Here is a 19,521-nt window from a genome sequence, read left to right as displayed (position 1 = left end):
TGGTTTATCTTCATAACAGGGTTGCCAACTGCTCCGCTTTCTGAAATAGTTTTAATAAAGCGGTAGCGAATTATATCGTAAAATTCGTTAAAGAAGGATAGTTACGCCTTCTTTTTAATAGAGCAGCCAGTTAATTACGGCTTTAACGTTGCGATTTATATGATACTTATAATTTTTGATATTTAGTGGTGAAAAAGTTACTTAAAATGAAAAATACTAAACTAAAAGTAACTTAAATTTCGCTACCACTAGAAAATACTTTTTTTTCAAAGCGGAGCAAGTTGGCATCCCTGTCATAACAGTCAGATCTAACTACTTATTAAAAACCGTGTGGAGGGTTTCAGTTATAGGAGGCGTTGATTTGGCAGAATTGAGAAAGGCAAACAGACCTGATTACAGCCATGCCAACTACTCCGGACGCGCCATAATAATTTAAAAAACGATAAACAACTTCAAACTAAAATTTGCAAATGTAAGACTTCAAATTATTTAGAAATAGTGGTGGATAGAAATCTAATAAATTGAATTTATTAAACCAAAAAGCACACATTAATAAACTACCACTCAAAAATATTTATTTGCTGTCCGGAGCAAGTTGGCATCTCTACGATTATCGTAAAAATTCCATCTTCACGCATTTAACTATTTTGAATTTCAAAACAACTAAAAACTATTTTTCAAATAGCACACCTGCCTTTCAATTACCTTCACAATACCTGTCTTTCTATGAAATGGTAAAAAAAAACCGGAAAAATACTTTGTATAATTTAAATAAAAAGCATAATGATGTAACGTGATAAGAACAAGAATACGAATTTCTAATGAATTAAGAAAAAGAGGTTAAAATTTCACTGGTGCATGCATTGCTGTTTCAGACATTTCTATTAATAGATTGAGTTCCCAATTAGCCTACATGAGATTTGCATTAAAAGTACTATGTCACTATGTATAATCTTCGTCAATGATTTTTATCTATCGTAAACCTTAAAGACAGGAAATACCGTTACCAATTCGCCCAAATTTAGTCAGACTGTCTAAATTCAAAATAAAATTTATTTGGCAATGAAAGAATTTTAACCTTTGCAACATTTTTTAGATGACAGGAAGAGATAGGAAATGTGTATAAGAACTGTGAATTTGCAATAAAGTCTTACATTTAAATTTGAATCAACCATGGAATATAAGCCTTTAGCGCAGTTAGCACTATTATTAGTTATTTTATCTTGTAAGTTATTTCTTTTCTTACTATGAATATTTTTCAATCTCTTTTTTCTAAATTAAAATTAAAAAAATTCTCATGTTTTTTAATGTGATTTTGCTTGTTTTTTTAAAAGAATAATCAAATTTATACACATATAAGTTGTTTATTGATGTTTCATGGATTATTCATATTCCATGGTTATTAGAACATTGATGCTACATTGCTATTGCACTTTGATGTTTCTTCAATTTTTTTGTCACGTTAAGATCCTAGATTTATATATTATTAATATAAGTTGCTTCCAGTAACGAAACTTTTTCTGAATGATCTTACAAATTCACAGCTATATTATTATTTGTTGCCAAGACAATAAGCTTGCTCATCCCTTAAAATTATTTTACACAATATATATATATATATATATATATATNTATGAGAGTAGGGAACGCGGTACCATAGCACTGTTTATATTTAAAATATCTACAACTATTTTTAGAAAGGATCAAAAATAAATCTAAATAATTTCTTTATATTTAAATCCTTACGAAATTCAAAAATTAATGCAAAATTATTCGAAATTTATACTAAGCGTGTAACTATTTAACACTACTTAAATTATAACTTAAGACAACCTAACATTTTTCATTATAATAACATTAAAGCAAATTAGTTTTGCTAAACTTTTTATTTTTTCATGGAATCGTAAAATCTTATTTAAGAAGTCATCTATGAATTTTTAAGTCATTTTTATTATATTAAGTCATTATATTATTTTACTATATTAAGTCAGTTATTATATGAAGCATTTTTTTTAAAAAAATTTTTTAAAAGCAAAGTGATTCTTTGATGTTCCTTACTCAAAATAAATACTAAAAGCACATAAATATATTACAGGTTTTGTCATTATATCTGCTGAGGAATGCCCTGCAGACAAAGACAAGGATTGGTCTTACGATTCAAACTTACCTAATGGTAAGACATTATGGAACATTTTATTCTAGTATTCATTTTCCTATTTTTTCGTAGTTATAATTATTTTATTTTACTAACGTCATTAATTCACCTATTTACAGTATGTTACTTAAAATTTTGAATAATCTTTCTCAGATACGTATATAATTTTTTTAAAATTACATTGGGAAAAATTTTTTTGGTACGCTTCAAAGGATGATACTGAATCTGTTGTCCAACCGCAAAGTTTTGAAAAAGAAACTAACTTGTAAATATTACACAGGGCGATAAATGCATGGGTTTACTAGTTATGATACTGATAATTATTACTACTACTAATTATCTGTATAATAATTAATAATCGTAATTAATAATCAGTAATTTACTAGTGCTTAAAACTGTGTATGATACTTATTTTTGACTTGTATATAGATATTCTTGACTTGTTCTTATTATGAAGAAATGCATTACTATATTAGAGCTTTTGATGCTATCTACTCGAATTTCATTTCAATCACTTCAGCAAGATAAAGCACATCGGAAAAAATGAGTCCAGATAAAACCTGTTGGTTTAGAAAACCTGGTAAGATAAACCAAAGATAGCACAATAAAAAGTGTACCTAAGTACGCGTCAAGAGTAGTACTTTTCTTGCGTGGCAATACTTTCAGCGCTTGAAGTATTCGAACCATATACTCGTGAAAAACTTCATTCGATTAAGCATGAAAAATACCTAATAAATAATGTCTCACTTATTGAAATAGCAACATCCGATCCATAAGTAGTTGCAAGTACAAAGGACAGGGTATACACTTTTTTAAAAAATTATCGAAAAAGAACAAGGGATTAATACAATGGACCAAAAGTATTTGCGAATTCAATATCTGTGTTACAACTGACTAACTGAATTCATAAAATTGACGTAAACTTAAATCTTACAAAGTTTACGATAATCTCATGAAATCACCACAACTTTAGAACTCATTCCAAATTGAAAGTATACTTTTTGCCCACCAAGCCTTTCTTATTTTTAACCAATTCCCTTGAAAATGATCTGAATCTATTTAGGGTAAAAAATGCATCGAAATCTATGCTTAATAATTGCATGATTTTGAAGAAAATGGTCATAAAAGTATTCATTTTTTTAAATTCAAGACAATTACATAAAACTAAAGTGTATTTAAATTTTATAAACTCATTTTTAATTTGTGGGTAAATTTTTATTTTGCATGCTTGAGTACTGACATCTAGCTTTAAATAAACTGTCTCTAAACACATAACAAATAGTCCGGCACTATCACCTGGTGACCAGATTGAGAAACAAACATGATTCCACGCATTATAAATATATTGCTTTAATCGTTTTGGCGCATTGCTTTTCATCACACCGGCATGAAATCATCCTCATTCCTCGCAGAAAAGGAAAAACGTACACAGGAGAGTTTATAACGTAATCTTATAAATACGAAATCTTATAGGATTCTTAATATTGAAATTAATTATTTATTTTTATTTTTAAAAAAATCCAAGTCCCGGATCGACATAATTTAGACACATTCGAACAAAAAACGGAAACAAAATCCAATCTTATACATCAGATTATACCTGCAGTTTTTCATTCTTATTTGAATACTTTCAATTAGGTCCACAACATTGGGGTGAGAAGTATCCAAATTGTAATGGAACATCTCAATCTCCCATTAACATAATAACGAGAGAAACTGTGAGAAGTGGAGAGCGTCAGAGACTTGAACTTCATGGCTACGATGAACCTATTACCAACGTCTCGATAGTGAACACTGGTTTCACGAGTAAGTTTTGCTTTCTGTTTTGATTCTATAAATATTTACTCATTTTAGAAAGAATTTACGATGTATTTCATCATTGCCAATTTTGTATTATAATTTACAAAATTTTTGAACTTTTAGGCTCTTTTAAGGGCGCGTTCTTAAAATTAGTAGTTTTTGAATATCTCTTTACTAAATTTAATAAAAAAACAATCTCATCAATAAATTTATAAATATTCTGGTTATGGCAGCCAGGTGGTTCAAAGATAAGAACCGGGGTTTGGTCCGCGAGTCCTTTAAGACCAACCATGTATATGCGACATACATATTTGTAAAATGAAATGGTCTTATGAACGAATGGTGCTGCCATCTATGCGGGGGTTCTGAGATAAGTCGCATTCACCATATGCTCTCTTATCAAACGAAGGCAAGACCATTCGAAACAACAGCAACGTAAACATATTCGCGTACATAGTAAACTATTAATCAAATATTACTACGTACATACTAGCACCGTTACGGATCAGGTGACAGAGCACTCGCCTCCCAATGAGGTGAACCGGGTTCGAATCCTATCGATGGCTGGTCGATATGAATCGCATCGACCTGGCTCCTATCGACCACAGTGCTGACGTGAAATATCCTTAGTCATAGACGGATTATGCGTTAGAGTCCCCTTACCGTCAAGCTAACCGTGGAAAGTTTTCGTTTTTTTCCTCTCCACGTAGCGCAAATGCGGGTTAGTTTCATCGAGAAAAAGCCCCCACGAAGGCAAATTTCTCCCAATACTTGATCCAAGAGTTCCCTTGTCTTCTGAATCGGGTTCAAAATTACAAGGCTACAAAAATGAACATGGGTAGCCTTGAACTCAAAAAAATTGCGTAGGCTGTACAAGAACGGTTATAAAATAAAATACATACATGCTATTAATATTTGATTAACATTTTACTAAGCATGATTAAAATCATATTGATAATTTGACCAGCAACAAGTATTTTTGAATGAATAATTCAAAAGCAAGTATAAAAAACAAAATAATGAAACATTGATCATTTTTGGTGTTTGCTAAAAGATGAAGTGTCAAATTGAGAATTTCTTATAATTCCAACAAATTTCTTCGAAATTTAATAACTAACTCGAAAATAAATAAATAACCACATGTCCTACCTCAGGTAAAAATCATTTATGATTATGAAGGAGGATATAGGTAATGTGTTTTAAAAAATTTACTTAATTGTAACTATTACAGTAATAGTAACCTAAGAGTCCATGCTATAAGAAGCGCATATAGTCAGGTTAGAAATATTTTAACTTTAAATTGTATTTAAATTCTAATAAATTACTGTGTTTTTCAGTTCTTGTAACACCCCAAGATGGAGTTGAAAGATCAATCACACTTGATGGTAAGAGTTATACATTGAGCCACTTCCACTTCAATTGGGGTAACGCAACAAACAAAGGATCAGAAGACGTGATAAATGGTAGAAGACATACCATGGAAGTAAGCATAAAAAATTATTCAGTTACCCGACACCAGCGACGTTAAACTGATTCATCATTCGACATCCCATACATAGACCATGTTATTATTATACCGTATCTAATGTGCAAAATAAAGGGGATAAAATCATTCTCCCCTCCTATGTACTTTGCTAACAAAATATTAGGTTTCCCCCAGTTTTTATTTTTAAACTGGCATCAGAGGTATGCTTTGTTGACACTTCATTCTTCATTTAATAAATTTCAAGATTTTGAACACCATAACATATTTAGATACATATTTAAAAATGCTGATTATTCTTGTATTCAAAACTTCGGTGTAGACTAAACCGAAAAGATTTCTGCCTATAATTTAACACTACAATTGTTATTTTACTACCGAAAATGTGCAGACGTAACCGTATTACGTATTCAAAGTGCAAATATGAAGAATGACAATCAACCACTGCTATTATGATTATTATCATTTTAATAAACTTATTATAATGAAATTAATGTCAGCATCAATATAAAGGAAAACTTAAAAATAATAGTTTGAAGAGTCATTACTTTATTACTATTAATTTTCATTACTATCTTTGCATATGTTAATCATTTTCTAACTTTTTTCTCTTTCTTTTAACAGGCTCGCTTTATTCATCAAAACGAGGGAAAATTAGTTACAGTTTCGGGATTTCTGAAGGTATACCAAATTATTATTTTTTATTCCCTGTCTTTATAAAGGTTGTCAGTACCAAGCGCAGAACTTGCTTTTAACCCAGTTCTTTTGTAAATTATTATTACAAAACTATACCTTTATACATTATTACAAAATTATACCTTTATACATTATTACAAAATTATACCTTTATACACGACGCCCGATGGCTGAGCGGTAACGCTTCGGGTTGTCGTGTCACATGTCCCTGGTTCGATCCTCGGGCCGGGCAAGGTTGACTCAGCCATTAATCCCTTCAGTGGGTCGATAAATGAGTTACAAGCATGCTTGGGAACTAAACACTGGGGGTTCTGCGCTCGGCTGACCACCTAACCGGAACATCTGCTTCTGCACCCCGGAGCCCAAGGTCAAGAAAACTGAGATGGGCACTGTAGGTCTTGGCCCTCTAGGGGCTGTCGCGCCGCTGAGTTTAGTTTAGTGTCATTTTTTGGGGCAAAAATGCCATTTCTGTTGGCGTCATGAAAAAAAAATCTATGAACAAAATTCATCGTCTATAATAGTGATCCCACCTGATATAATTGTGTGTGGAAAAAAAAACAAATTTACCAATTATGAATAATAAAGCTTAATTTAAAAAAATAAATAGTTATTTTCGTTGTAGAGTGAAAGAGACTAATAAATTTGTTTCTTAAAAGCGATTTGAAATCAATTTTAACTCTAGTTACATGTTTTTAATAATAGGGAATATTATATTCTGAATGTATGTGTTTATTGCGTATTTGAGTAGTCTCTTAGAAATTATTTTCCCCTTAATTTTACCGCTAATGTTTTAATGAATTAATTAGGCTATCTTGGAAACACAATCGTGGGGTGAGTGAAGGATAATAAAAATTGTAAAGGCTCACAGGGTTCACAGAAAAAATAAATAATTGTTGCAGATTTATATTAATCGTTTTGAGGTCAGGTAAGGCTTTAGTTCTTTTAGAGATGAATATTTTTACGAAATAATAAACACCAGTTGTCACAAATGTATTGCATAATCGAGATGCGCTATATATTTTTGCAACCACTGTGAAAATTTTCTGATAGAGATTACGCTTGTTAGCTCTCTCTGATATAGATGTGGATAGATTAATAATAAGTATTTATTTTTTGTTTGTTATAATTCTAAATTTTATTTTTTGATTCGATAATTCCTTTATAGTGGTAAATTTTGGAAAAAAGTTACGCTTTTAGTCATTTGAAGGCTTTTTTATTCTAAAAGTTTATGCGATACAGAATATATTGTTTTTTTATTGGAGTTGTGGAATGTAATTGTGGAGTTGTGTCCAAATTTCTGTCAATACCTCTAAGTTGAAGTTTATATTGATTTGTAAATGTATTCATCAAAATCTATTGATAATTTAATGCATTAGGCCTGTAAAAAAGCTTTCATGGCGGTCATTTGTGTGATAAGCGTGTATGATCCATATGCTTATAACAGTTTGAATGCTTACAATAACAACATAACATTGCATAAATGTAAGCACCATCAATCGTTGCTTCACCAATTGTTCTCGTTCCTTTATCAAGAGAATAATTTTTCTCTTCTTGAAAACAAATGGAATTTTTTACACTAAAATTTAATTTAAATCTAAATTTTACCTCGAGTTCATAAAAATTCGTTATAATTTCAACATTTTAAGTAAACCATTAGCTTATATATGATGATTAAATAATTTTAAAGCATAATAATTCAGTTTTATATGAGCCTCGTAGACTGAAGGAAACCCTGCTTCAGCTTTATAACCTTTATATAAACTTCATAGACTGCAAAGGAGCAAATTAAGAATATGAAAATTAAGCTTTATTACTTTTTATGAACGCCATATATTACATGCACAATCAAGACAATGAACATTCAAACTTATAACCTTTATATGAGCTTCATAAACTGTACGAGGCACATTTAAGAGTATGGAAATTCAGCTTTAAGACCTTTATATGAGGTACATGGACTGCAAGAAGCATACAAAAAGGCAACAAACTATTTTCTAACAATTCTAAATTGTTCAATGGCGGCAGAGGCATTAATGAATATCTGCGTCAGGCTTGTAGAAAGCAGTATCTATGTTTGTTTTCATTGATAGGCATTGCATCATTAAAAATCATCTAAGATTAATAATGTAATGGTCACTATTAATGGATTATCCAGGAATGTTTAGGTGTTTGTAGAAATTACTATTTCTTGAAGATGTTGTTGGAATTTAGCAATCGTTAAATTTGTTGATTGGCGTATTTCTATCTTGAAAATATTTTCTTCCGAAGTGATGACGGCAAGCAACTATTTATCAAAAATCATAAATTAGTTAATTAAGAATCAAATTATAATGAATAAAAACGTTTTATTTTAGAAATATGGAATCATATGGAGCTCCAAAGTTTAAAAAAAATTCATTTTTGTGTACATACAAGTAAATAAATTTAGAAAATGGCTCGGAGTTTGTGGCTGCTGGGCTGAGCTCCACAAGACGTATCCGTCTACAGAGAAATCAAAAATAAGAGCGTCTTGTGTGCGTTAGCATTATTTCCGCCAAGGAAGGTTCAGGAATTCATGCTATTAATTGATTAAATTTAATGCCAAGGTTCTTTCTCTTAATCTTATACATTCAAATGTGTTGGCGAAAAGAAAACGTGAAAAATAATAAAAAGCACTAGTGGACTGCGCCCCCTGCTCGCTAACGCTCGCCAACCCCCAAAAATTGCTACGCTATCTTATATGGTTTGCTTCGCAAACCAAGCTCGCTTCACTCGCTACTAACTTAGGTACATTGCAAATGCAGAAATTTCTAAGAATTCAAAACAATCATTCAAATCCATATAACAACTTTTTTTTTAGAAAAAAATTACATCTTTTTAGTAAATACTAAGTCATTAAACTAAATTTGAATTCAAATAAATGACATGTAATTTGTTAAACCTATTAGAAATGTACTATAGTATAAAATCTTAAGATAAAATTTCTAAAACTGATATCTCTTTAAAAAGGTTAAAATTTTGGCTATAATTAAGTCTATTAAAAATTGAAATAAGTGAATTGCAATGGAAGAACCTGCATAAACAAATAAATTCTAGTAAAACAAATAAATTCGTGATATAAATCAAAAATCGTCAAATAAATTCGTAATATATAAATTCGTGAAAAAAAGCGTTTCGACAAAATACTAAAATAGAGATCTATCGACGAAGACACTTCTGCCTAGCTTATGCTCTCTGTGGTTATTTCAGTTTCCGTTTTTAAAAGCGCTATATGTTGAGCCACCACATCTAGATTTGGCATGTGACATTTTTAGCGGCAATCATTGGTCCATTTTCTAGCGTTGCCATTCGGGGAGTTGTAATGAGGCTTTTTTTGTCGCCTTGTAAGAGAAATATATTTATAGATTAATGAACCCAAAACATTAGCACCCAGTTAACGATTTTCCAATACTGCGCTAAAGTGTTAGGCAGATGTTGAGAGAATATCCGAAAATAGATTTTATTCTGCTCTCAATTCAAGGTTGTAGTATGAAAAAGTTACAGATTCTATTAATGATTTTTCTTTATTGAAAAAAATATTAAATAAGAAAATAACTTGGTTTTTAAATGTTAGGAAATATGTTTTGCATAATTCTTCATGACATGGACCTTTGTACCAAATCAATTACCGCATAACCATCTGGTGCAACCATGTAAAAAATGATCTTTAAAAAGTCTTTTGAGATAAACCTATATATTTATGAAGAATTAATTGTTTTCGAAAATACTTTTACAAAAAGAAACTTAATCAAGCTTTCTCAATACCTAGGAAAGCAGCAGTCAAATAAACTCAGTACTATACAACATTTTGTCCCAAATGGATTCATTTCAATATGCAGGACAAAGTTTCGAAGGAGAAATTCATCTGAATAGAAGTAATTCGCATAGACAGGGCAAGATTTATCTGGAAGATCTGATTGACAATGGGTGTCCATTCTACAGGTATGAGGGTTCCATGGGTTTTCCACCATGTGATGAAGGAATTACTTGGCTGATATGCAGAAGACACAAAGGAGTGCGCAGTAACCAAGTATGTATTTTAATTCCATGTTCAATATCATGATTCCTTCGAATCTTTGTAAAATGTTTTATTGATAAAATTTTTATGATGATGATTGTTAGAATTGCTGATGAAATGTCACTTACAGGGTTCCCAAGGATATTGGAAAAATTTAATAGAGCAGATAGAACATGAAAGCAGATAGAACACAGCTTTCGCTCTCATATATTTTTAGACGCCCTAATTGCAAGCAAAAATATGTTTATTTTGGTATTTTTTAATTATTAGAAATGATCAAATAGTTATTAAAAATATATGTTAGATTACCAAAATTATATCTGTGCTAAAATATAAAATCCATAAAAAATAATTAAGAAAAAAAAATTCCTTCACAGTAAAAAATTTATCAATATTTGATTTTGTAAATTAAAGAAATTTCAATGATGAATAACTATTTCTTTTAGATCTAAATAACTGCAACTAAATACAAATTTGAAAAATTATTGTTTGGAAATGAGCTGTATTTAAATTTTTTTATCTTTAATGCAGAAAAAGACACCGCTGTATTATGCTATATTTCATAATCATAAATTATTGAAATGATAATTTTATTATTTTTCACTTATTTTGACCTAAATGAATACAAAATTAATGAAAAAGTTATTAGAAATATATTTTGTTTAAATGATGCTCCTAAGGTCTTAATCGTGGTGACAAAAGGAAGACCAATTTCTATCATTTGTGCAACCAGCACGTATTACTTTTTAGAAAAAAAAATATATCATTAAAAAAAAATAAGAATCATGCCACTAAATTAAAGTTAATATAAGTAGAATGTGAGATTTAGAAGAAATCAATTGAGACAGATACTCAAAATAATCAGGCTGGTGTATATCTCTCAAAATATTGGAACTATTTTGAAACATTTAAAATAATGGGGATACTGTGAAAATATCAAAATATTGAAGCTGATGTGAAAATATCAAAATAGTTAAACACTTAAAGTAATAGAGCAGATATGAAACATTAAAAATTACCTAAAAAAAAATTAAAATAATGTGGCTTATGTGAAACACATTTAAAAAAACTGTTATTATTATAATACGAGAATTACAACTCTCTTGCATTTCGTGGGAACTATTTTTCTATAATGAGCTTTAACATATGATTCTTTGCATAACATATATGCTTTAACATATGATTCCTTGTTTAGAAAAGTTGATTTAAAGTTATTTTTCATTCCACTACACGTCATTCAAAGGTGAATATAAAAATCTAGTTTCCTCTTGGGGAGCTTTCAAGACAAGAAAATATGCCTTTTAAAATGGTAGCAAATTAATCCGAAATTCTGAAACCTTAAGTTTTTGATTGTCTGCAACTCTATTAAATATTTTTAAAAAAGTTTAGTAGTTGGCAGGCTTGTTATTAAAAAAATATCCATCTTTATTTTCAAAAAAAGCCGATCGGGTGGCCGAGTGGTTAGCGTGTCTGACTGTGGATCCGATGGTAGCGGGTTCGAATCCTGCTCAGAGCATGAATGTTTCTTTCTCTCTCTGTGTTCTTTGTTCTTTCTCCTTTGTGTGAATGAGATCCGCCCTATAAACGGGTTTGTGGTTGTGTGACGTGGGCGACTCTGCTCCACCGCCGTGGTCTTACCACAGGTGCCCACTGGGTAACGAGAAGAGAGTAGCAGTTCTAGCATTCCTGTGGCCAATGGGTCATTGTCCCAAGTGCCCGCCCTTAAAAAAAATTCAAAAAAAATTATATAATACTGTTTAAATTCATTGCCATTCTTTTCAATCTATATTCAAAGTACGTATTCAAGGTGTAAACACATATATGTATTTATTCAAAGTATAAAGTGTATGTACAACAGAAAACAAAGAATTAATGACGTTGTTGCTCTTACTTAATAAAATGTTGCATTTGCCATTGACTAATTTTGAGCGGTAAATTTTAAAATTTGCAATTTTCTTATTTATATAATTAAAATAAAACTAAGTAAACTCAAGATTTTTATTTTTAATATTATAGGAATTCGGGGTTTCAAGCAACGAAAATTGCTTAGCTTAGCAATGAGATGAGTTTACATTTTTATTCGAAGCCACGGGAGCATAAAAAGAAACTAAGAAAATTGTTAAATAATTTTACTAATTAGGATAAAAAAATAAAGCAAGGTTAAAATTTAAAATCCAATTCAGAAAACAGTTACAGGCCTTATATTTTTTACCAGCTCTATTTTTTGATAATGCTTATTTGTAGATACTTTATTTGAAAAAATCATTTTTTAAAGTTTAAATTTAATTTTGAAACAATTAATTTTTAAATCATACTTGCAAACGTATTATACGAAAATTTTTAAAATAAATGAAATCTTCTGAGTAGAGGAAAATATTTGAATTATTTCGATAGTCAAACTGTAATGACATACTGATAAATATGTTTTAAATCTTCAGTCAATATGAATGTATTATTTTTTTTTAATTTTCAGTTGAATGGGCTATATCGCTTGTATTCGGTGCCGGAAGGTACACCAGATGCTGATAAATGTCATATGTTAAACATTTATAGGCCAGTGCAGCCATTAAACGGTAGAAAAGTTTACAGATAATAAACTGCGTATATGAAAATTTCCTGTAACAATTTGAATAAATAAAGGCTATGTTTGATTCTACAGTTGTTACATTCTACTTTTTTAAAAAAATGTACAATTATGTAGGTACCTAAAGAGTTTTTTTAATCTCTTCAGACTCGAAATATCTATAAGAATACCTCCCTAAATTTTCCATACTCTGGAAAATTGGGGGCAAACTTTTCTCAAGACTGCTTAAAATTTCATTAAGTTAACTTCAAATTAATTTGTTAAAAATCAGTTTTGATGTTTTCACCCCCATGAAGGTATAGACAGGAATGAGACGGTGCTCCCCACTCTTCCCTGCAGCGATGATTAGTCCGCTCGCCTGGCAATCCATCCATCCGCAGATTATAATTTTGACCTGCACGATCAATCTCTGATTTAGTACCTTCAGACGTATTGATTTGTTATCGGAACTTGAAGAACTCATTGACTCCAACAGATTTATCGTGCATCATTCATTATTTTGTACAGGTGGAGTTTTCGGTAGGAGGGGATCAAACTCACGACCTCACGGGTATGAGCCAAACTCTCCATCAGCCAATCTATCCCGTTCCCAAAATGTACTATCGAAACCTGACAAATCGCAATTGAAGAAGCCGTGATTAAAACACAATCGATTGCCCAATGAAGCAGTGAGTGGCAGAAGCACTTTAAATTTTCCCTCGACAATCAGACAGATTATTTAAAACAGTTTATTCCCAAAAAATCATCATAATAGGCTAGTATAATTTGTAATATTGTATAGTAATTCTTGTCTAATTACGTTACAAAATGAACTATATCTATTGACAAACTATCTTTATAGTATTTTTTTTTTTATTAAGAAACTATTTCGTTTTGAAGAGATGGTAAGAAATCGGAAAAACACTTAGTATTAAACACAAAGCATCATGCATAATGATGCAACATGATAAGAACAAGAATAATCAGTTTGGAATAAATTTTTTTGGAAAAAGAGGTTTTTTGTTAAAATTGCATACAGTCCTGTTACTTAGGCCAGTTAGGTATTAAATCACTCCACTAAAATAAAAACACTCTTGTGGACTGAATATAAAAACGCTCCTTTATTAGCACTTGCACTTCACATTGTGTTCACACTTCACACACACAAGCATGATCTCACATAGCACTTCAAAATAATACATTTTTCATGGCTCGTATAGATGGCGCTGTAACAACTGCTTCAGAAATTTCTATAAATAGATTCAGTTCCCCAATTAACCTCCATGAGATTTGCATTAAAATCACTATGTCACTACATATAATCTTCGTCACTGTTTTTTATCAATCGTAATCCTTCGTAATACCAATTCGTCAAGGTGTAGTCAGACTGTCGAAATTTAAATTAACATTTATTTGCCATTACAATTTTTTTTAACACTTGCAACATTTATTAGATAACAGGAAGAGATAGGAAATGTATATAAGAACTGAGAACTTGCAATAAAGTCTTGCATTTTTAAATCCGAGTAAACGGGACCATGGATTACAAAATTTTAATGCAGATACCATTATTATTAGTTATTTCATCTTGTTGTAAGTTATTTCTTTTCTTACTATATATAATTTTCAATCTCTTTTTTTTTATTTAAAATTTTAAAAAAATCTCGTGTTTCTTTTTCAATGTGATTTTGTTTCTTTTTTTATAAAAAGTTAATCAAATTTACTTACTAACATTTTAAATTATATATGCCTAAATTAGATCTTATGCACATATAAGTTGTTTATGGATGTTTCATGGATTATTTATATTTCATGGTTATTAAAACATTGATGGTTTAACTACATTGCAAATGCACTTTGATGTTTTATGTCACGTTAAAATCCTAGATTTATATATTATAGATATAAGATACTTCCAGGAGCAAAAAGTTTTATCAATTACCGTACAAAATGTCAGCTATACTATTACTTGGCGCATAAGACAATCAGATCACTTCCCATTTAAAATTATTTTGCACAATATAAATTCGATCAAATGGTAACCTAGCCGAATGCACAGCAAAGCTCTGTCTAAATATTCTGACTAGTTATACACATGTTACCGGCAAAGTATGAAATCCGGTATTCTATAGAATGCCTAGGCAATGTATATAATGCCTAAAATTAGCCGGCAAAGTATGAGATGATTTATATTTCACACATTTCCTTGGCATTCCATAGAATGACAAATGAGAAACCGGCAAAGTATAAAATACATCTCCGATTCGTCAAAATGCCATTCAAAAATGACAAATTCAAAATGTCACCCGATTTGATATCAACTTATTCGTGGATATAATTACATTTATTCGATATTTTAATACTTAAGCCGATAGATTACATTTATTCGATATTTTAATTTTTACTGACGATAGATTAGAAGAAACATCAGCGTTTGGATTATCGGGCAAATATATACCGGGGAATGGCTTGACTTTAAAAAACATCAGTGTAGGATATACCGGGCAATTGTATACCGGGAAAATGTATACCGGGCAGTGGCACTTAACTAGACCTAGTATATATTTCGTATATTTACCAAAGGTCTAGTCATACTAGATCTAGTAAAGTGCCACTGCTCGGTATACCCTATACTGATGATTTTTTAAGGTTCAGTGCCACTGCCCGGTATACCCTACACTGATATTTTTTTAATGTCAAGTGCCATTGCCCTGTATATATTTGCCCGATATTCCAAACACAGATGTTTCTTCCAATCTATCGTCAATAAGTATTAAAATATCGAATAAATGTAANATGATTAAACTAACAATAATTAAAATAAAAGCAAAGTAAGTCTGTCAAATTAGTAACGACTACATTTAAGTTACCGTTTTTTATTTAATTGCAACTTGATTCTGATTTTGCACGAATGCATTTTTGAATCACCCGTCCCCAAGGGGTTAAAGCCGATAGATTACATTTATTCGATATTTTAATTTTTACTGACGATAGATTGGAAGAAACATCAGCGTTTGGATTATCGGGCAAATATATACCGGGGAATGGCTAGACTTTAAAAAACATCAGTGTAGGATATACCGGGCAATTGTATACCGGGAAAATGTATACCGGGCAGTGGCACTTAACTAGACCTAGTATTTATTTCGTATATTTACCAAAGGTCTAGTCATACTAGATCCAGTAAAGTGCCACTGCTCGGTATATCCTATACTGATGATTTTTTAAGGTTCAGTGCCACTGCCCGGTATACCCTACACTGATATTTTTTTAATGTCAAGTGCCATTGCCCTGTATATATTTGCCCGATATTCCAAACACAGATGTTTCTTCCAATCTATCGTCAATAAGTATTAAAATATCGAATAAATGTAATTATATCCACGAATAAATTAATATGAAATCGGATGTAATAAATATTTCGGACATTCACCAAAGCGACTATGTGATTGTCAACATTCACCGGTGAAAGTCAACAACAGCCGATTTCGGTCATTCACAGTAACATGCACATCATTTACATAATAACCTCATCAGGACGATTATTTCATACTTTGCCTAAATAGCATCCGGCATTTCAAAAAATAAAAATAATTGGTTTTGTTGGCAATGATCTCGTAAGGCGATAAAGAATCATGCATAGTACAGGTAAAGAAGATATTAACCTAGAAGGAAAAGTGGATGAATACCCCAAGGAACCGTAGCGAACATAAAACAAACGTTTTTTTCATACTTTGCCTAAATAGCATTTATCATTCTATAGAATGTCTAGGTATTTTATACAATGCCTAGGGAAAGTATGTAATACTTCTCACATCTCATACTTTGCCTAAAAACATCCGCATTTGTATAGAATGCCTAGGCATTCTATACAAATGCCTACGTTTCATACTTTGCCGGTAACATATATCTATTTATATATATATAAAGATAGGTTGACCATACAACCGGAGCATATGATTCTGCACCCCTGAGATCAAGAATGTAAGATAACTGGGGTGGATACGATAGGCCTTGGGCTTCTAAGGGCTGTCGCTCAACAGTGGTTAGTTTTGGAAATCTACGATGTGGCTGAAGTCTGATTCTTGGTCATAGAGGGCGCCACTGAAAAACAAGAAACGCACTCTCTGCCTTAAAATTGCTCGGCTTCGCCAAGCAGACTTGCTAATGTGGCAATGATATTAGAAACAACAACAACAACACATCAAATCTTCCGCCATTGTTCAATGATGGATGTAAATATAGAAATAATCATTATTTTTCAGACTGACTGTAACAACGTATTCAAAGTGCCTAACCCTGAGGGGCTATGTACTCTTTTCTCCAAAATAAAATCATTAATGGGTGGGAAGGGGGATTGATACCATAAGTCTGAATTAGAGAATCGTTATCATTTAAAATTTAATTTCATAACAATAATTTCCATTTTAATTAATGAAACTGTAGCTATTTTGAATAAAAATTGGTGTTTCTGAATAAATATGATCTATAATTTTCTTATCATTTCGGACAACGTGCTTATAAATTGTTTGATATATCGAAAAAAAGGGATATTGAAGAGTTGATCGCAAATCATTCCAGGCCTGAAAGCGGGACGGAAACAGTGTTGCCAGAACATAAGATTAAAAAGTAGCGAATGGGAGCGCCAAAAGTAGCGGATTCGAACATTTTGTANTTCAATGTTAGATAATATTTGGGAGGAGTTAATTTTTTCTCAACAATAACAATTCACTGTAGGGAAATTTGTCACGGTGAAGAAGAAATTCAATATGAAAATTTCATTCGTTAAAAACAATTGGTAGTTATGGATTTTTACTATTCCCGGAAAAAAACAACTAAAAAATGAAATTTATTTGTCACCAGTTTTTACTCTTTTCCGCCTCGATATATACGGGCTCTCAGCCCTGAATCATTCACTTGTAAATAAACAGATACACCTCATTGCTTCCTACCAATTTCGTAACAGCGTTCAAACTAGTTGTGCATCAGATAATATGCATATCTAGCCTTATCTCAATAATATACACCTATTATAGACATCTATTCATGCAAATGTTTAATGCTTTTATGAATTTTCAATGCTGTGTGTTAGGTAGAATAAAAAGACATTTATAAAAACATGCTGATGCAGGGTAGTCAGCATTTTAAGATGTTTAGAATAATTTATTATATTAGTACCAAAGTTTATGTTTTTGTGTATGATTCTTTGTTTAGCAAATTTGATTTTAAGTCATTTTTAACATCACTAGATGTAAACAATTCAAAACTTCATATGAAACGCCTTTTTTTCCATTTTTCCTGTTGTGAGGCTTTTAAAAAATTTCAATTATTACCAAAAATTCTAAAAGCTTTAGTTTTTAACTATCTACCATTCTTTAAGAAAAAAGCGTAGCGTTAGTTGGTAGCCCTGATTGTGACTTATCACTTTATATAATGGAATTTATAAGCTCAATTTTAAATTAATTAAACTGTTTTTATAGAACTTAAAAATACTGGAAGTGATTCATAAATAATGCTGGTAATAATTCATAATAGTTAGTATTTCAGCTATAAAATGGCATGAGAACATAAACTGAAATAGAAGTTAATATGCATTTTGCATTATAATAATATTAAAGCAGATAGATTCTACTGAACTTTTTATTCTTTCATGGAATCTTAAAACCTTATTTAAGAAGCCATTTATCAATTTTTAAGTCAATTTTTATTATATTAAGTCATTATATTATTTTACTATATTAAGTCAGTTATTAAATTAAGCCAATTTTTAAAAAATTTTTAATAACAAAGTAATTATTTGATGTTCTTTATTTAAAACAAATACTAAAAGCACATAAATATATTATAGGTTTTGTCGTTATATCTGCTGAAGAATGCCCTGCAGACAGAGACAAGGATTGGTCTTACGATTTAAACTTACCTAATGGTGAGGCATCAGCGAACATTTTATTATAATATTCAGTTTCCTATCTTTCGTAGTTCTAATTATTTTATTTTACTAATATATTTAATTCACCTATTTACAGTCTGTTTTTAAAATTTTGAATAATCTTTCACAGAAACGTATATCATTTTTTAAAATTATGTTGGGTAAAAATTTTTTGGTTCACTTAAAAAATGGAATTTCAAAGGATGATACTGAACATATTGCTCAACCACAATGTCTTAAAAAAAGAAATTAGCCTGCAAATATTACACTGGGCAATAACTGCCTGTGTTTACAAGTTATGATACTGATAATTATTATTATTACTAATTATCAGTATCATAATTAATAATCAGTAATTTGCTAGTACATAGACGAAGCAGCCTGCAAATATTACACTGGGCAATAACTGCCTGTGTTTACAAGTTATGATACTGATAATTATTATTATTACTAATTATCAGTATCATAATTAATAATCAGTAATTTGCTAGAACATAGAACTGCGTATGATTCTCATAATTTCAAAATTATACACAAGGGTTCGCGCAAATTAATGTTAAAAGAGTGTTTGACATTTTCATTAGTTCATTAACTCTAGCAACAACAAAAAAAAAAAGGCTGCTTCGGTGGAAGAATTAATCGCAAGATATATTTTAACAGATTTATATCACTATAAAAGATAACAAAAATCTTCTTTACTCTTCTCTACGTGCTCACCCTATTTTTGTTCATCAATTATGCCTTTCATTTTTCAAAAATCAATTACTGTACATATCAAATCATGTTTTATCTTTATTTTTAATTTAAGTCTACAATCAATATTTCTAGTGTTAAGTCAATTTGTCAGCTTGCTTTTTAT

The 19,521-nt window shown here is 30.6% G+C and overlaps 2 protein-coding genes across 2 annotated transcripts in view; both read left to right on the top strand.

Moving 5' to 3' along the window:
* The first annotated feature begins 1,073 nt into the window (after positions 1 to 1,073).
* On the top strand, positions 1,074 to 12,826 carry LOC107448183 (carbonic anhydrase 1-like). The gene is made up of 7 exons (XM_021145344.3): positions 1,074 to 1,225; positions 2,096 to 2,173; positions 3,794 to 3,961; positions 5,293 to 5,438; positions 6,063 to 6,119; positions 9,922 to 10,182; positions 12,644 to 12,826. The coding sequence occupies exons 1-7, from the start codon at positions 1,174 to 1,176 to the stop codon at positions 12,761 to 12,763; spliced, it is 882 nt and encodes a 293-aa protein (XP_021001003.2). The 5' UTR covers positions 1,074 to 1,173; the 3' UTR covers positions 12,764 to 12,826.
* A 1,372-nt stretch (positions 12,827 to 14,198) lies between these two features.
* LOC107448184 (carbonic anhydrase 1-like) overlaps positions 14,199 to 19,521 on the top strand; it is a 22,426-nt gene continuing 17,103 nt past the window's right edge. The window contains exons 1-2 of the mRNA XM_016063299.4: positions 14,199 to 14,326; positions 18,582 to 18,659. Of these exons, the coding sequence (XP_015918785.2) occupies positions 14,272 to 14,326; positions 18,582 to 18,659 (133 nt within the window). The 5' untranslated portion in view covers positions 14,199 to 14,271. The remainder of the gene's footprint in view (positions 14,327 to 18,581; positions 18,660 to 19,521) is intronic.

This window comes from Parasteatoda tepidariorum, chromosome 9 (genome assembly GCF_043381705.1).
Source record: "Parasteatoda tepidariorum isolate YZ-2023 chromosome 9, CAS_Ptep_4.0, whole genome shotgun sequence".
Lineage (NCBI taxonomy): Eukaryota > Metazoa > Arthropoda > Arachnida > Araneae > Theridiidae > Parasteatoda > Parasteatoda tepidariorum.
Note: the sequence above shows the minus strand (reverse complement) of the source record. Positions and strands in the feature narration are given on the sequence as shown.

Bases quoted from the DNA above. Each gene is read 5' to 3' on its own strand.
- LOC107448183 (XM_021145344.3), top strand. From the start codon at position 1,174: ATGGAATATAAGCCTTTAGCGCAGTTAGCACTATTATTAGTTATTTTA. The intron at 1,226-2,095 runs GTAAGTTATTTC...AATATATTACAG, and splicing joins ATTATTAGTTATTTTATCTT to GTTTTGTCATTATATCTGCT. The intron at 3,962-5,292 runs GTAAGTTTTGCT...TGTGTTTTTCAG, and splicing joins AGTGAACACTGGTTTCACGA to TTCTTGTAACACCCCAAGAT.